Source organism: Salmo salar, chromosome ssa20 (genome assembly GCF_905237065.1).
Source record: "Salmo salar chromosome ssa20, Ssal_v3.1, whole genome shotgun sequence".
Classification (NCBI taxonomy): domain Eukaryota; kingdom Metazoa; phylum Chordata; class Actinopteri; order Salmoniformes; family Salmonidae; genus Salmo; species Salmo salar.
The window spans coordinates 49,606,377-49,622,550 of record NC_059461.1 but is presented as its reverse complement, the minus strand read 5'-3'; the positions used below and the strand labels follow the sequence as shown (position 1 = coordinate 49,622,550).

The window sequence follows — 16,174 nt, the reverse complement described above, 5'->3', positions numbered from 1 at the left end:
TACCCGATTTAATCTGGTTACTACTCCTGCCCAGTAACTAGAATATGCATATAATTATTGGCTTTGGATAGAAAACACTCCAACGTTTCTAAAACTGTTTGAATGGTGTCTGTGAGTATAACAGAACTCAAATGGCAGGTCAAAACGTGAGAGATTCCTTTACAGGAAGTGGCCTGTCTGACCATTTCTTGAACTTCTTTGCCATCTCTATCTTTTACAAAGGATCTCTGCTCTAACGTGACACTTCCTACGTCTTCCATGGGCGCTCAGAGCCCGGGAAAAACCTGAATGTCGTCATCCCAGCCCCAGGCTGAAACACATTATCGCCTTTCTCAAGTGGCCGATCAAGGGACTGTGGGCTTAGGCGCGTGCCCTGGCCGCCCCCGTCTTTGTGATTTTTCCTCTGTTTGCCGAAAAGGAGATTCCAGGTCGGAATATTATCGGTTTTTTACGAGATAAATTGCATAAAAATTGATTTTAAACAGCGGTTGACATGCTTTGAAGTACGGTAATGGAATATTTAGAATTTTTTTGTCACGAATTGCGCCATGCGCACGACCCTGATTTACCATTTCGGATAGTGTCTGGCACGCACGAACAAAACGCCGCTATTCGGATATAACGATGGATTATTTTGGACCAAACCAACATTTGTTATTGAAGTAGCAGTCCTGGGAGTGCATTCTGACGAAGAAAACAAAAGGTAATCAAACTTTTATAATAGTAAATCTGATTTTGGTGAAGGCTAAACTTGCCGGGTGTCTAAATAGCTAGCCCGTGATGGCTGGGCTATGTACTTAGAATATTGCAAAATGTGCTTTCACCAAAAAGCTATTTTAAAATCGGACATATCGAGTGCATAGAGGAGTTCTGTATCTATAATTCTTAAAATAATGGTTATGCTTTTTGTGAACGTTTATCGTGAGTAATTTAGTAAATTGTTAGCAAATTCCCCGGAAGTTTGCGGGGGTATGCTAGTTCTGAACGTCACATGCTAATGTAAAAAGCTGTTTTTTGATATAAATATGAACTTGATTGAACAAAACATGCATGTATTGTATAACATAATGTCCTAGGTGTGTCATCTGATGAAGATCATCAAAGGTTAGTGCTGCATTTAGCTGTCTTCTGGGTTTTTGTGACATTATATGCTAGCTTGAAAAATGGGTGTCTGATTATTTCTGGTTTGGTAGTCTGCTGACATAATCTAATGTTTTGCTTTCGCTGTAAAGCCTTTTTGAAATCGGACACTGTGGTTAGATAAAGGAGAGTCTTGTCTTTAAAATGCTGTGAAATAGTAATATGTTTGAAAAATTGAAGTTTTTGTATTTTTGAGGAATTTGTAATTCGTGCCACGCCCTATCATTGGATATTGGAGCAGGTGTTCCGCTAGCGGAACGTCTAGATGTAAGACTAATGTAACACTTCTGTAACTCTAGCTCGTGTAACTCTTCATCTGAAAGTCAATCAGGGAAACCTTGAGGGACTCCTGGGAGGGACAGTGAGTAAACAGTGTAAGTGAAGTGTAACTCAGAGTGCATCTTTGAGTCCTTCCCCATCTACAGTTGTTGATGTGGAGGTAAAGAATTTGTTGGGTGGTTAATGTATTACCTGTCCAGTGTTGCTCCCCTCAGACACTGATGGGAGCTACGAAGATGGTTGTGTTTGGGAATCAATTTGCTGGTCTTCCTAACCAAATAATTCCAACCAGATCTAAACGAGAGGGGTGTGTGTGTGTGTGTGTGTGTGTGTGTGTGTGTGTGTGTGTGCTCAACACATTGCAAATTATTGATTTTCCAATGCAACTTCATCAGACAGCTAGGACTGAATCAATAAGATAGCAGGTGACGATTGGGATGGTGAGGAAAAAATGATCCATGACCTTGAATTGAGCTTGTGATCAGTACTGTGTGAGCAATCAATAATACAGTATTATTGACTGTAACTTTAACATCCTCCATCAGACTCTTTGGCTCTGATCATCTCCACGAGCATGTCATAACCATGTGGGATTTACCACATCATCCTGACCTTGGCTTTGCGGTACTGACTGTAACCTCATTGTGACCCTGCCTCATTGTGGCCATACTGTTTCTTCTGGCCGTGTTACAGAGGCCAAAGTAAGCTCTGTGGCGGTCGGGGTGGCTGTGGGATGCACCTTCCTTGCTCTCCTCATCATCATCGGCATTGTGCAGTTCTGCTGCAATCAATCCTGCAAGAAATGCAGGAAACACTGCAAGAAAAATGGTACGTCTACGTCACTCACCGGGCTGTACCTGAGCTTTACCTTGGACCTCGATCATCCCCCAAGACACCTGCCCTTTAAAATATATCACCTCTATGACAACTGCCTGCCACACTATCTGGGCATTGTCTGGTGACCTCACATACCTGTCATGTAGCAATCTAGTGTGAATCTATTGTTCCTGCGTGTACCTGTAATATCACATACGAAGGCCCATGATTGGCTGGCTAGCTGGCACCTGTAACTTATCTGATTGCAATGATTGACTGCATCAAGAACCTGAGCCGTCACATTGCCCAAAAGAATCACAACCCTCTCTCTCTCTCTCTCTCTCGCTCTCTCTCTCTCTCTCTCTCTCTCTCTCTCCAGAGGCATCACTGAAAGAAAAAGTACTTACGTGAGTGTGTTGACAACCAGTTAACTAATGGCGATGGTAATGGTGGTAAATTGTTCCTCTACAGAACTGTACTCCCTCTGTGTGAGCTGTGTGTGAGAGCTGTGTTGTTTATTAAATGATCTGATGTGTGTGTCTACAGGAAGTTTGGCCAAAATAAGTTTCCCCCTCCCTTCTCCATCAGTGGCTGTATGAAGTAGAGGACCTGCATCACACAGGAGAACATCTCTGTTGATTACATTCTCTCTTTCTTTCTCCCTCTCTTGCTCTCTGATATTGATCTGACAGTCATGTATTTGAACGTAATACTCTGTCTCCTGTGAATATAGTGCAGTATGTCTCTGTAGAGGGGGCAGCAGTAGCCTTGAGATTAGAGAAGTGGGCCAGCAACCGGAGGGGTGCCACGTATTGCTAATGTTCCTTTGGAACTTAACCCCCTAAACTGTTATTTTGGGCTATGCACTGCCGGTGCCCTCTGCTCCAGCCTCTCCAACCGTGTGTATATATACAATGACTTCGGAAAATATTCAGACAACTTGACTCTCCACATTTTGTTATGTTACAGCCTTATTCAAAAATGTTTTAATTTGGGGTTTTTTACTCATCAATCTACACACAACACCCCATAATGACAAAGGAAAAACAGGTTTTTATGGGGGAAAAATATGTTTTATTACAAATAAAAAACAGAAATATCACATTTTCATAAGTATTCAGAACCTTTACACAGTACTTTGTTGAAGCACCTTTGGCAGCAATTACAGCATTGAGTCTTCTTTGGTATAACGCTACAAGCTTGGCACACCTGTATTTAGGGAGTTTCTCCCATTCTTCTCTGCAGATCCTCTCAAGCTCTGTCAGGTTGGATGGGGAGCGTTGATGCATTTTTTTCAGGTCTCTCCAGAGGTGTTTCGATCTGGTTCAACTCCGGGCTCTTGCTGGGCCACTCAAGGACATTCAGAGACTTGTCCCGAAGCAACTCCTGCATTGTCTTGGCTGTGTGCTTAGAGTCATTGTCCTATTGGAAGGTGAACCTTTGACCCAGTCTGAGGTCCTGAGCGCTCTGGAGCAGGTTTTCATCAAGGATCTCTCTGTACTTTACTCCGTTAATCTATGCCTTGATCCTGACTAGTCCCCTAGTCCTTGCAGCTGAAAAACATCCCCACAGCATGATGCTGCCACCACCATGATTGACCGTAGGGATGGTGCTAGGTTTCCTTCAAACGTGATGCTTGGCATTCAGGCCAAAGAGCTAAATCTTGGTTTCATCAGACCAGATAATCTTGTTTCTCATGGTCTGAGAGTCTTAAGTGATCTGTCATGTGGCTTCCGTCTGGCCACTCTACCATAAAGGCCTGATTGGTGGAGTACTGCAGAGACGGTTGTCCATCTGGAAGTTTCTCCCATCTCCACAGAGGAACTCTGGAGTTCTGTCAGAGTGACCATTGGGTTCTTGGTCACCTCCCTGACCATCGCCCTTCTCCCCCGATTGCTCAGTTTGGCCGGGCTGCCAGCTCTAAGAAGAGTCTTGGTGGTTCCCAACTTCTTCCATTTAAGAATGATGGAGGCCACTGTGTTCTTGGGGACCTTCAATGCTGCAGACATTTTTTGGTACCCTTCCCCAGATCTGTGCGTTGACACCATCCTGTCTCGGAGCTCTACGGACAATTCCTTCGACCTCATGGCTTGGTTTTTGCTCTGACATGCACTGTCAACTGTGGGACCTTATATAGACAGGTATGAGCCTTTCCAAATCATGTCCAATCAATTGAATTTACCACAGGTTGACTTCCATCCTCAACAACTCAAGGATGATCAATGGAAACAGGATACACCTGAGCTCAATTTCGAGACTCATAGCAAAGGGTCTGAATACTTATGTAAAGAAGGCATTTCTGATTTTTATTTTGCTGAGGATTTTTTTTAAATTTAATACATTTTAGAATAAGGCTATAAAAAAAAGTCAAGAGTCTGGCCTCACGAGTGGTGCAGCGGTCTAAGGCACTGCATCGCAGTGCTAGAGGTGTCACTACAGGTCCGGGTTTGATCCCGGGCTGTGTCGCAGCAGGCCGTGACCGTGAGACACATGAGGCGGCGCAAAATTGGCCCAGTAATGGGATGTCCTTGTCCCATCGCGCTCTAGCCGGGCGCATGCACGCTGACTTCGGTTGCAAGCTGTACATGTTTCCTCCAACACATTGGTGCGGCTGGCTTCCGGGTTAAGCAAGCACTACGGGAGTTGCAGCAAAAGGACAAGACTGTAACTACCAATTGGATATCATGAAATTGAGGAGAAAAAAGGTTAGATGTACCCCCCCCAAAAAAAAATTGTAATTCAAGGGGTCTGAATACTTTCCGAAGCCACTGTATATCAAGGGGTTGGATAAAAAGCAGAAGACAAATGTCCATGTCGTGTGGACCAATAAAATGTATCTTATCTTATACTTACATAGCATAGCCTTTGTGTCCCATGAGTATGTCACTGTAGGCTGATGCAGAGTGATGGAGGAGCGTGTGTTTTAAAGTATGGCTCTGGTACGCTCACATAAGATGGAGCATATCAGTTATTTCAGAGTTTCTAATGCTCTCTCTCTCTCACTCATATCTCACCACACAAACCTCAAAGAACCCACTCTCTCTTCCGGCCCACGTTAAACAGAGTTAACACAGACAGGGGAGTTGATTTGAACTGTGTTGTAATACCACATTTTGTTTCTTTCATAATAGAAAATAAAATAAGAAATGTAACCACCATTCAACTGTCACGTTTTGTCCTCTCTGGATGAAGAAAAAATGGTGGATTAGGGTGTCTCTATTGATTGCGGAAAACACCGAGAAGTGTGAGACTCAGGGGATGGTTGTGGAGGAAAGAGTACTGATGACGAAAAGGAGAATGGTGCCTTGGCGGCTAGTCAACAAGCTAACCACAGAAACTCACACATCATCTTTCTTATAAGCTGGAGGTAAAGTTCCTCTAAAGTCTAATTTTAGGTCAGTTTGGTTGTTTAAACATCATATTCTTTGTCTTTGTCCCACGAATCTCTCTCATATATGTTTCCATACCCGTTCTGTTCTGGTATCAAGTGTATTTGTTAATGACAGATAACGCTCATTTGTAAATAAATGTGTAACTGTGTGTGGGTAAAGTAATTAAAAAAATGGGATCATATTTCGTTGATGCCTTGGTTTCTTGTACAGTATGTGTAGTTGACATTTATATTGAAAATATTTCCCTTTCTGATACTGACTGGCTATCTTCCTCTAAGATCTTGTGGCCTTTCCCCTGTGTGTGACAGAACAGAGATCGACTAGCGCATTACATGTACAGAACTCCATGGAACACTGGATCTATACTGATAATCAGGGTTAATATATTCACAGTAGGCAGATCATCAGTTTGCTCTGACGAGGGAGATGGTCTCTGATATACAGCAACTTGTCTTGGGAAATGTTGCACTACTGTGCGTGTCACCAATACATTTACATACTAATGGTCTATCCCAATGCCATACAACATGATGTATTTTCATCTGCCTATTTCCCCCTTCGCCCTGCTGTTTTCTGTGAAACCCATGGCAATTGGGAAACCTGACGGAGGTGTTGTGGGAGTTTGCCATAACAGGTGATACTGCCCTGTGGGTTGAGAGCAGGGCATGCTGCCACAGGTGATATACCAGGTAATCTAAGGAGGAGATTTTTTTTATCTCTGCTCCCTTTTAGAGCAGACAATAGCTCCTCACTCTCATGGCTGCTCTACAGGTCACAGATAGGGCCTACCACCAGGGCGACGGTTCACAGTATGTAGAAATTATATTCCATGTGTTTGATACATGTGAAATGACAGTTAAAATTCACCATGTGAGGACTACATTAATTCTGGTAATGTCAAGTGTCTTTTTGGGGGGTGATACTCTTGATTTTAGTGAGAAAGTGCAAATAGGAAAGGAAAGGGAAAGGGGGATACCTAGTCAGTTGTACAACTGAAAGCCTTCAACTGAAATGTAAATACCTGTACTCTATTCTGATCTCTTCTATTTCAGTAAAACTAGGATATAATGTGTAAATGGTATTGCATGAAACTGTATGTTGGTTAATTAATATAGTTGGAGTTGTCTGCTTGTTATTTGATAAGGTGTTCCCCTGATTAAAAACATTATGAGTAGTGTTAGAGACTTAGGGGGAGACCGAAAGAGGAAGTGTCTATCTATTCTGTGCAACCGCTGATCTAGTTGAGAATCTAATTCAGAATTTCCCCAGTATCATTATTTTTGCATGTGTGGAATTCCTCCTGTATCTCTGTGATGTGCCATGTCATGCTGGAGGATGTTTCATCTTCTGTCCCACTCTGTCCTTTTTCATCATTTTGACTGACTCACACTTTCACTCCGCTGTATATTATACAGATATTGAGTGCTACTTCACATAGCGTACATACTCTATGTCTGTTTAACCCCATTCACATACTGTATGTCTGTTTAACCCCATTCACATACTGTATGTCTGTTTAACCCCAATCACATACTGTAAGTCTGTTTAACCCCATTCACATACTGTAAGTCTGTTTAACCCCATTCACATACTGTAAGTCTGTTTAACCCCATTTAATACTGTAAGTCTGTTTAACCCCATTCACATACTGTAAGTCTGTTTAACCCCATTCACATACAGTCTGTTTAACCCTCAGAAAAAGAACACAAGACAAAATACAACATGACTTCAGATTAACACAGTACATAAATACATATTTGTGTAAGTGCACATGTAGAAAGTGTAATGAATACACGGTTGGGAAGTCCAAAGGCCAGTAAATATAGGAAAACCCAGTCACATATGGGGTAGTCAGTTAAAACATTTTCACTACATCCAAACTACATTCTGTTTTACTTTCAGTAGCTGCAGTTATTAGTAATAATTGACCTCTAAACCACACGATAGAAAGAGATATGGTTGTTTGTTTGTAAATTGATAAAATTATCTCTTGCTTGTGGTGCACGCAGTGTTGGCTCACTTTTCTATGCTGTAGCGACCTATAGTGGGGGTTATGTGGTCAAATGTTAGCATTTTCTGTGGGAAACTCATCAGATGAGTCTGACCAACATTGATAAATATCTCAACATTATAACTTGTAAAACTTGTTTTCACACGGTGCTTGTAGAGTCCTTTATAATGATGAACTTTGCAATGCTGTTATAATCCACCCTGTCGCCCCATCTACCAAGTCAAAACCGTTTCCCTCCTTTTTCCTCCCACACTTGTTTCACTTCTGGTGAAATGCTTATTGTCAGTTGAAATGGGTGAAGGGTTGTCAGAGAGGGGGTTTCCCATCTCCTGCTCAAATCTCTAAAGACCCACCAAATAGCAACAGCCAGCAGCTGTGTGCTGTTTTGAAAATAAGCTCAAGCAAAGTTTTCTTTCTGCCGCACAGAACTTTGTCAATAACACTTGACAATGTCAGTGACTGCTTTAAGTGACTCCTCAGAGTTAACTAAAGTGAAGAAACATGGTCATTTATTCACAAAAGGTTCCAAAAAAGGCTCCAACAATTACTTAAATAGCTACAATTAGAATTATGGTTGCTGATTTTTTTCAGTTAAGAAAAGGACTGTTTACCTGAAATGGCATATAAAGGCTTTGTAGACATATTGCATAACTCCCCACAATCTGCGTTGCTAAACAAACCCTTCTGTGTGTCACACAGTGTCCTCAGTTTGTGGACCATGTCAATCAAATGTCACTTCCAAATCACCCAGAGAAGGAAGCGTAGTGTTCACGCTGCAGTTCAGTCCTCCCTCCGCTAGGGGCAACTCTGATAAAGCCGTCAGGAGTGGAAAGGATTCACCGATGCATGTCGGCAGGTGGGAAAAGGTTACTGAGTCCTCCAACTTTACCACCGTTTCTATGTGGAGATTGTTATTTTTATAGCTGGAGCATGTAGATTTAATCTCACATATGTCAACAGTGAGACTGCTGCAGTTTAGCTGCTCCTCTGTAAAACTAAACAGGGCTACAGACTGTCCATCGACACTCCCCTCATAGTGTCTTCTTGTCTGGCACCAAACACATTGGCTTGCCCCTAAACAAACACATGCCATGTGACCTGACCTGTATCCCACAACAGGATCAGCCATAACTGTTTCGCATGAGATTTGTTGAAAACTCTGCTCTGTCTCAGTAAAATGGGCGTCCACTGAAAAGGGACTCTGGCTCCGGTAGCCATCCCCTGTGACCATTACCATCTCAGGCAAGATTCCACAGTCGTCCCCCTGTAGACTCCCAGCACACCCTAACTGGCAGCCCAGCCCCACCCCACTGTCCTCTTTCAGGCTGATGTCTATGTTAATCCTCCTATCCAGCAGGGGGGGCTCTCCAGTTCCACTCCTGCTGCTGATGGTACTCTCTGGTGCTCCCAGGCTTCCACAGCCACTGTCTTCTTGCTTTTCCGGACTTCTTCCGTTTCCATTCCCAGAAATGTGTGATTTAGTGCAAGCCCCACTGTCCAGACTCGTCCTTCTGTCCTCTCCTTCTTCCTGCTCTCCCTTGCCTGCTAGAGTAGTCCTTTCGTCGGCCAACCAGACCATGACATCAGTTCTGGCGGTGCTCATGAACCAGCCTTTGTCTGTGACGATCTCCACCGGGATATCTCCCACACAGAGAGGCTGCCAGCCACTGCCTGTGGATTTCTGAGGTAGAAGAGGACAAAAAAAACGAAACATTAATCCATAAACAAACAACTTCTAGAATGAGAAAGTGATCAATAACAGGAAATAGGCCTTTAGTTTTGATTAAGATAATCAGAGTTAAACAGAGAGTTTATATAAAGACTTCTTAAAAGCCTGGTGTTTCCCTATCTGTGAAGTTGCAGGAAATGAATATATATGTATGTTGTAGAACAGAGCACCGCTGAATTCCTCTACTGAGCCATTTACTTTATTTTCGTACTCCTTATATTGTATTATTTCTTACTGTTGTTGGATTGTCGAGAAGGAACCAGCAAGTAAGAATTTCATTGGACGATGTATACCATGCGTATCCCATAAATATGGACTAATAAAACTTGAAACTTCTATTGTGGTGCTTCTTTTTTTGCAATTTTAGAATAAAGCATTTTTGTCCTTTCTCAGAAGTGTCCTTTCTCTGAAGTGTCCTTTCCCTGAAGTGTGATTGACATAGTCAGTTCTGCGTTAGTGAAACTGTTCAAAGAGACATACCAGTGCAACAGGCATTTTCTCAGGACGCCTCAGGAAGCAGCAAAGGGCCAGCATGACCAGGACACCCATCACGCTTAGGATGGAGAAGGACACCACAGCAAGGATATACCACTCTGGTGAGAACAGAACTTGTGTTTAGCCGAATGAGTTTTGTTAATAAGACTCTAGACATTAGGCTGGTATATGACATATCAGAATATGGCCATATGTGTAGTCTGAGTTGTATTACCTTGCTCTGGCAGCAGGAGGCACTGTTCAGGGGAGACCTCACTGGTGAATTCTCCTCCGTTGCCTGCAACTTTGAGGCTGACACAGTACTCCTGTCCCCAATGAAGAGACGTAAACCGAACTTCTGCCTTATCCTCATTGTTTTCATCCTTCAATTGAATGACAACGTTCTGCAAGCCAATAAATGAAAATGTCAGTCAATACAGTAACCTGAATATGAACTTGGATGAACCCCACTTCATTATTTATTTTATTACATTAGTAGTACTGCTTTTAAACCAAGTCTGATCTGTACCTTGTTGTCCTGCCCTCTTCCCTGTAGGTAGATAGTATAAGTCAGGCCAAATGGGAAGATCTTTTTTAGTAATGGCTTCCTGTGAACACTGACTGTTACTGAACTGGAGGTGGCCAACAGCGTACTGGAGGGATGCAGCAGTTTACCTGGGAGAACAGGGGTAGAGGAGAAAGGTAAGCAATGGACAAGCGTTTGGCATTGTGTCACTATGAACTAGAAAGAAATTAGCAAAACCTATTCAACTCGGCCACTAAAACTTAGCTGTACTTGACTTACTTTCTCTGGGGTTGAACCTCTTCCACCGTGACCATGCAGAGATGCTGTTCTCAGTGACCAGTCGAACCCGGACCTTGTAGACCATGAAGAAGTCACCGATAAGGTAGGACAGGTCACAATATGTCAGCTGGGTCCTGTCACAGCTGGTCACATTGGTCCAATTACTATTGACATACCTGAGGAAATACACATGAATGTAGCTAGATGAATTATAATACTTTCTTCAAAGATGAGGAGAGGGTGATATGGAAGAATGATTGAAGAGGGTAAAGGGGATAGAGTGGACAGGGAGGACTCTGAAATGGATGCGGTAGCTAAGTGCGGTAGCTAAGTGACAGGTCGGAGAATGTTGGGATCAGTGAATTAGGCGGAAGTAAAGAGTGTGGGGTATACCTGGCCATCTGCACCTGGTACTGAGCCAGTGGCGGGGCCCCTTCAGGGGAGTCCCAGAGCAACGTCACCTCCCCGTCCCATATGTCCACCGTCAGATTGACTGGCGTCAGTAGGTCTTCACCTGTCACAATTATAACATTCCAATGTTAAAGAATTTCTCTGCATTTTTATTTTCAAAGTACAAATAATTTATAGGAAGCCTGGGAGTCCAGAAGAGCAATAAGTAAGGAGTTTTCCCTAGCCACTGTTCTTCTACATCTGCATTGCTTGCTGTTTGGGGTTTTAGACTGGGTTTCTGTATAGCACTTTGTGACATTGGCTGATGTAAAAAGAGCTTTATAAATACATTTGATTGATTGATGTAGTTGATGGATTTCCTAAAGGGGACTCCGTTTCATCAGGGGGTTTCTATGAAATGTCTAGTTTCACTATGAAATGTCGCAATGTTTACAGTTGACTCATGACAATATTTGCTCAAATTCCAATTATTCACTGTGAATTGTCTGTGGTTATCATTGATACATCCTCAAATTATAACTATATCATAGGATGTAAATTGAACAACATATTTTCTCTGTTGACTCAAGTTAACTAGATGAAATGTTTAACATAGACTAATAATTTAAATATCAATAACAATCAGCACTTAGTTTCTTTTTTATGTATACGGGCATTACATTTTTAGATCGTTGTGTGTCTTGAAACATGTTCCATTTTGATAGGAAGGGCGCACACACTCACTGAGAAATGTACAGTATGCTACCTCAAACACTTTTGAATGCTAGGTCACTATGAACATTTCTAAGTGCACTTTGTACTAAGTAACAATTAAAAAACAGTCAATGACAATAAGAAATAAAGTAGACACATTATTTATATATACGCTGTAAATATGTTCTTACATTTAGAGAGTCTATTGTGAGAACTAAACAGCAATAACCAGCCATTTTGAATAAATTATTAACGTTTTCATTACCTGACACATAGTCTGAGGTGATCAGGAGGGTAAGAATGGAAATCCAGAAGGTCCAATCCATGTCCAATATATACTCTGATCCTCAGATAATCAGCATCATACTGTAGATATTGTCCACACACCTCTGGCGTCCAGGATAGCTCAGTAAGACTCCTATGTTGTGATATAAGAGACTTTACTTACAGTTAATAGTTGACATGACGCTCACAGTTTCATTTGATCCATGTGACTGTGTGAGGAGGCTGTGCTCATTTGCCCACATGATCTCACACCTCTCTCTCTCTCTCTCTCTCTCTCTCTCTCGCTCTGCTGACAACGGGCTTCCTGTTCTATAGCATAGCGCTTCCCTCTTCTCGCTCTTCACCCCCTACTTCACCCACATTTGTCTCTCCCTTCCTCCTTTCTGACTGCACATCTCTCTTTCCATCTTTCCTGGTAGACCAAGGGGGTTTTACGCATTGCTTGGGAGGTGTCATCCATTTGTATATACAGTTGAAGTCGGAAGTTTACATACACTTAGGTTGGAGCCATTAAAACTCATTTCTCAACCACTCCACACATTTCTTGTTAACAACTATAGTTTTGGCAAGTCATTTAGGACATTTACTTTGTGCATGACACAAGTAATTTTTCCAACAATTGTTTACAGACAGATTATTTCACTTTTAATTCACTGTATTACAATTCCAGTGGGTTAGAAGTTTACATACACTAAGTTGACTGTGCCTTTAAACAGCTTGGCAAATTCCAGAAAATTATGTCATGGCTTTAGAAGCTTCTGATAGGCTAATTGACATCATTTCACTCAATTTGAGGTATCCCTGTGGATGTACTTCAAGGCCTACCTTCAAACTCAGTGCCTCTTTGCTTGACATCATGGGAAAGTCAAAAGAAATAAGCCAAGACCTCATAAAAAAAATTGTAGACCTCCACAAGTCTAGTTCATCCTTGGAAGCAATTTCCAAATGCCTGAAGGTACCACGTTCATCTGTACAAACAATAGTACACAAGTATAAACACCATGGGACCACGCAGCTGTCATTCCGCTCAGGAAGGAGACGTGTTCTGTCTCCTAGAGATGAACGTACTTTGGTGCAAAAAGTGCAAATCAATCTCAGAACAAGAGCAAAGGACCTTGTGAAGATGCTGGAGGAAACAAGTACAAAAGTATCTATATCCACAGTAAAACAAGTCCTATATCGACATAACCTGAAAGGCCGCTCCAAAAAAAACCACCAAAACCGCCATAAAAAAGCCAGACTACGGTATGCAAATGCACATGGGGACAAAGATCGTACTTTTTGGAGAAATGTCCTCTGGTCTGATGAAACAAAAATAGAACTGCTTGGCCATAATGACCATCGTTATATTTGAAGGAAAAAGGGGGAGGCTTGCAAGCAGAAGAACACCAACCGTGAAGCACGGGGGTGGAGGCATCATGTTGTGGGGGTGCTTTGCTGCAGGAGGGACTGGTGCACTTCACAAAATAGATGGCATCATGAAGGGAGATTATGTGGATATATTGAAGCAACATCTCAAGACATCAGTCAGGATGTTAAGCTTGGTCGCAAATGGGTCTTCTAAATGGACAATGACCCCAAGTGTACTCCCAAAGTTGTGGCAAAATGGCTTAAGGACAACAAAGTCAAGGTATTGGAGTGGCCATCACCCTGACCTCAATCCTATAGAAAATGTGTGGGGAGAACTGAAAAAGCGTGTGCGAGCAAGAAGGCCTACAAACCTGATTCAGTTACACCAGCTCTGTCAGGAGAAATGGGCCAAAATTATTGTGGGAAGCTTGTGGAAGGCTACCCGAAACGTTTGACCCAAGTTAAACAATTTAAAGGCAATGCTACCAAATACTAATTGAGTGTATGTAAACTTATGACCCACTGGGAATGTGATGAAAAAAATAAAAGCTGAAATAAATCATTTTCTTGTCACAAGCGTCGATGAACGGTCACCAAAACGCAGCGGGTATAGTGCTCATCTTTCCTCTTTATTTGAAAGAACACTCAAAACAAAATAAACAGACGCCGAAACAGTTCCATAAGGCACACGGGCTATACAGAAAATAACCACCCACAAAAACACAGGGAAAACAGGCTGCCTAAGTATGGCTTCCAATCAGAGACAACGAAAGCCCGGAGCCTCTGATTGGAAGCCATACTTGGCCACACATAGAAAAAGAAACATAGAAATAGAAACTAGAACCAAAATCCCCTAGAACCAAAAAACCCAAAACACACAAAACAAACACCCCCTGCCACGCCCTGACTATACTACAATTACAAATGACCCCTTTACTGGTCAGGACGTGACATCTCTCTACTATTATTCTGACATTTCACATTCTTAAAATAAAGTGGTGATCCTAACTGACCTAAAACAGAGACTTTTTACTAGGATTAAATGTCAGGAATTGTGAAAAACTGAGTTTAAATGTATTTGGCTAAGGAGTATGTAAACTTCTGACTTCAACTGTAGATACTTATTGCAGAGATATTTATTTGCTCAGATTTATCTGATCAGGTGCGTGTGTTTCACTTGTCTTACTTTACCACTGTAACATAACATAGGGTTTCAAATGGAAATAGAAATATTTGCAGTATGTCTCAATGTTTAATTCCTGTGAAATATGTGAAATTGTTTTAGCAAGTGTTAGTCATGAACAACGCACACCCAGTTTCTTTCTCAATCACTGGAATAATTCATTTAGAAAGGAGCTCTGAAATATATCTGTCTGTTCCATGAATGTCCATCTCAATACTGCAGAAGTACGCAGGATAGCTTTTATTCAAATGGATAGTCTACATCAACTGGCACTCATCATAGATTTCCACAGGACACCATTTCAATTCGAGGTTGTCGAAAAAATGAAATAATATGTTTCCTGTATTAGGGAAGCAGTGTGTCCATTATGCATAAAATGGATCTCATCAAGACCGTTTGGGTAGTCATGCCCTCTCTGGCCCTTAATCTCAGGACAAAGAACATGACCACAGCTCTGTGCATTTCCATTCAAGGCAATTTGAGAGTTGCTACTTGGGTTGATGACGCTCTCTCTCAGGGAGTGCAGTACTCCGTAAGTCCACATAGTTGGGCCCTTATGCATTAAAACTGTACCTGATGCATTTGAACAAGTAAAAATCAGGCTGGGTTTTCTGGCCAATTTGTCTGTCTGATCTAACCCACCTACCACTCTTTGAGCTGTCTCCCCTCAAGGGGTCAAAACTGTCCCTAGACCTATCCACTCTGCACCCCAACAACACTGCTTCATGCAGAGTCATACACCAAAATGCTTATAAGAGTTAGTTTCACACCATTGTGCTTTTACTTCCTTTCAGGGGATTTCAGTTTCTACATGCTAACCTTTATCACTTCTGTTTTCTAGTCATGTTTTAGATTCTGAGAAAACAGTTTCTCTATTCTGTACATTATGAGAAAACACAGACCGCAAATTCTCTCTGACAATATCCTGTGTGATCTCGATCTCCATAGCCGATGTGAGTAAAGCCTTTAAACAGGTTAACATTCGCAAGGCCGCAGGGCCAGACGGAATACCAAGACACATACTCAGAGCATACGCTGACCAGCTGGTGGGTGTCTTGACTGACATTTTCAACCTATCCCTGACCCGGGTCTGTAATGCAAACTTGTTTCAAGCAGACCACCATAGTCCCCGTGCCCAAGAACACCAAGGTAGCCTGCCTCAATGACTATCGCCCCGTAGCACTCACATCTATAGCCATGAAATACTTTAAAAGGCTGGTCATGGCTCACATCATGACTCACCATCATCCAAGACACCCTGGACCTAGGGCTGGGCAATATGGCCAAAATATTATATCACAATATTTTTTAAGAATATAAAAGTTGTACATATGCTTTATGAGTAGTGAGTGATCCTAGGGTGGCAACACATATATTCAACACATATATTCTAAGTGATTTCAATGAGTCTTTCTCAATTCTGATTGTTTTATACTGTTCATTTCGACTTCAATGAAAACCAATTTCAGCACTTTCACAATTTCTGCATTTCCTGCACTCAATTGCAGTGGTGGAAAAAGTACCCAATTGTCATACTTGAGTAAAAGTAAAGATACGTTAAAAGAAAATGACTCAAGTAAAAGTTAAAGTCCCTCAAAAGTAAATG

General features: G+C 42.0%; 1 protein-coding gene across 1 annotated transcript; it reads right to left on the bottom strand.

The window, feature by feature from the left end:
* Positions 1–7,225: 7,225 nt before the first annotated feature.
* LOC123729264 (uncharacterized) lies at positions 7,226–12,465 on the bottom strand. Its single transcript, XM_045703564.1, has 7 exons — positions 12,016–12,465; positions 11,040–11,160; positions 10,647–10,822; positions 10,371–10,516; positions 10,077–10,245; positions 9,848–9,960; positions 7,226–9,319 (listed from the first exon to the last, which is right to left on the bottom strand). Exons 1-7 carry the CDS (start codon positions 12,074–12,076, stop codon positions 8,360–8,362), a joined length of 1,746 nt encoding a protein of 581 aa, XP_045559520.1. The 5' UTR covers positions 12,077–12,465; the 3' UTR covers positions 7,226–8,359.
* Between the last annotated feature and the right edge of the window lie 3,709 nt (positions 12,466–16,174).

Coding starts and splice junctions, on each gene's coding strand:
- LOC123729264 (XM_045703564.1), bottom strand. CDS start 12,076: ATGGATTGGACCTTCTGGATTTCCATTCTTACCCTCCTGATCACCTCA. Junction 10,823..11,039: donor TACCAGGTGCAGATGGCCAG/GTATACCCCACA, acceptor GTATTTCCTCAG/GTATGTCAATAGTAATTGGA. Junction 9,961..10,076: donor CCTCCTGCTGCCAGAGCAAG/GTAATACAACTC, acceptor TGTTCTCACCAG/AGTGGTATATCCTTGCTGTG.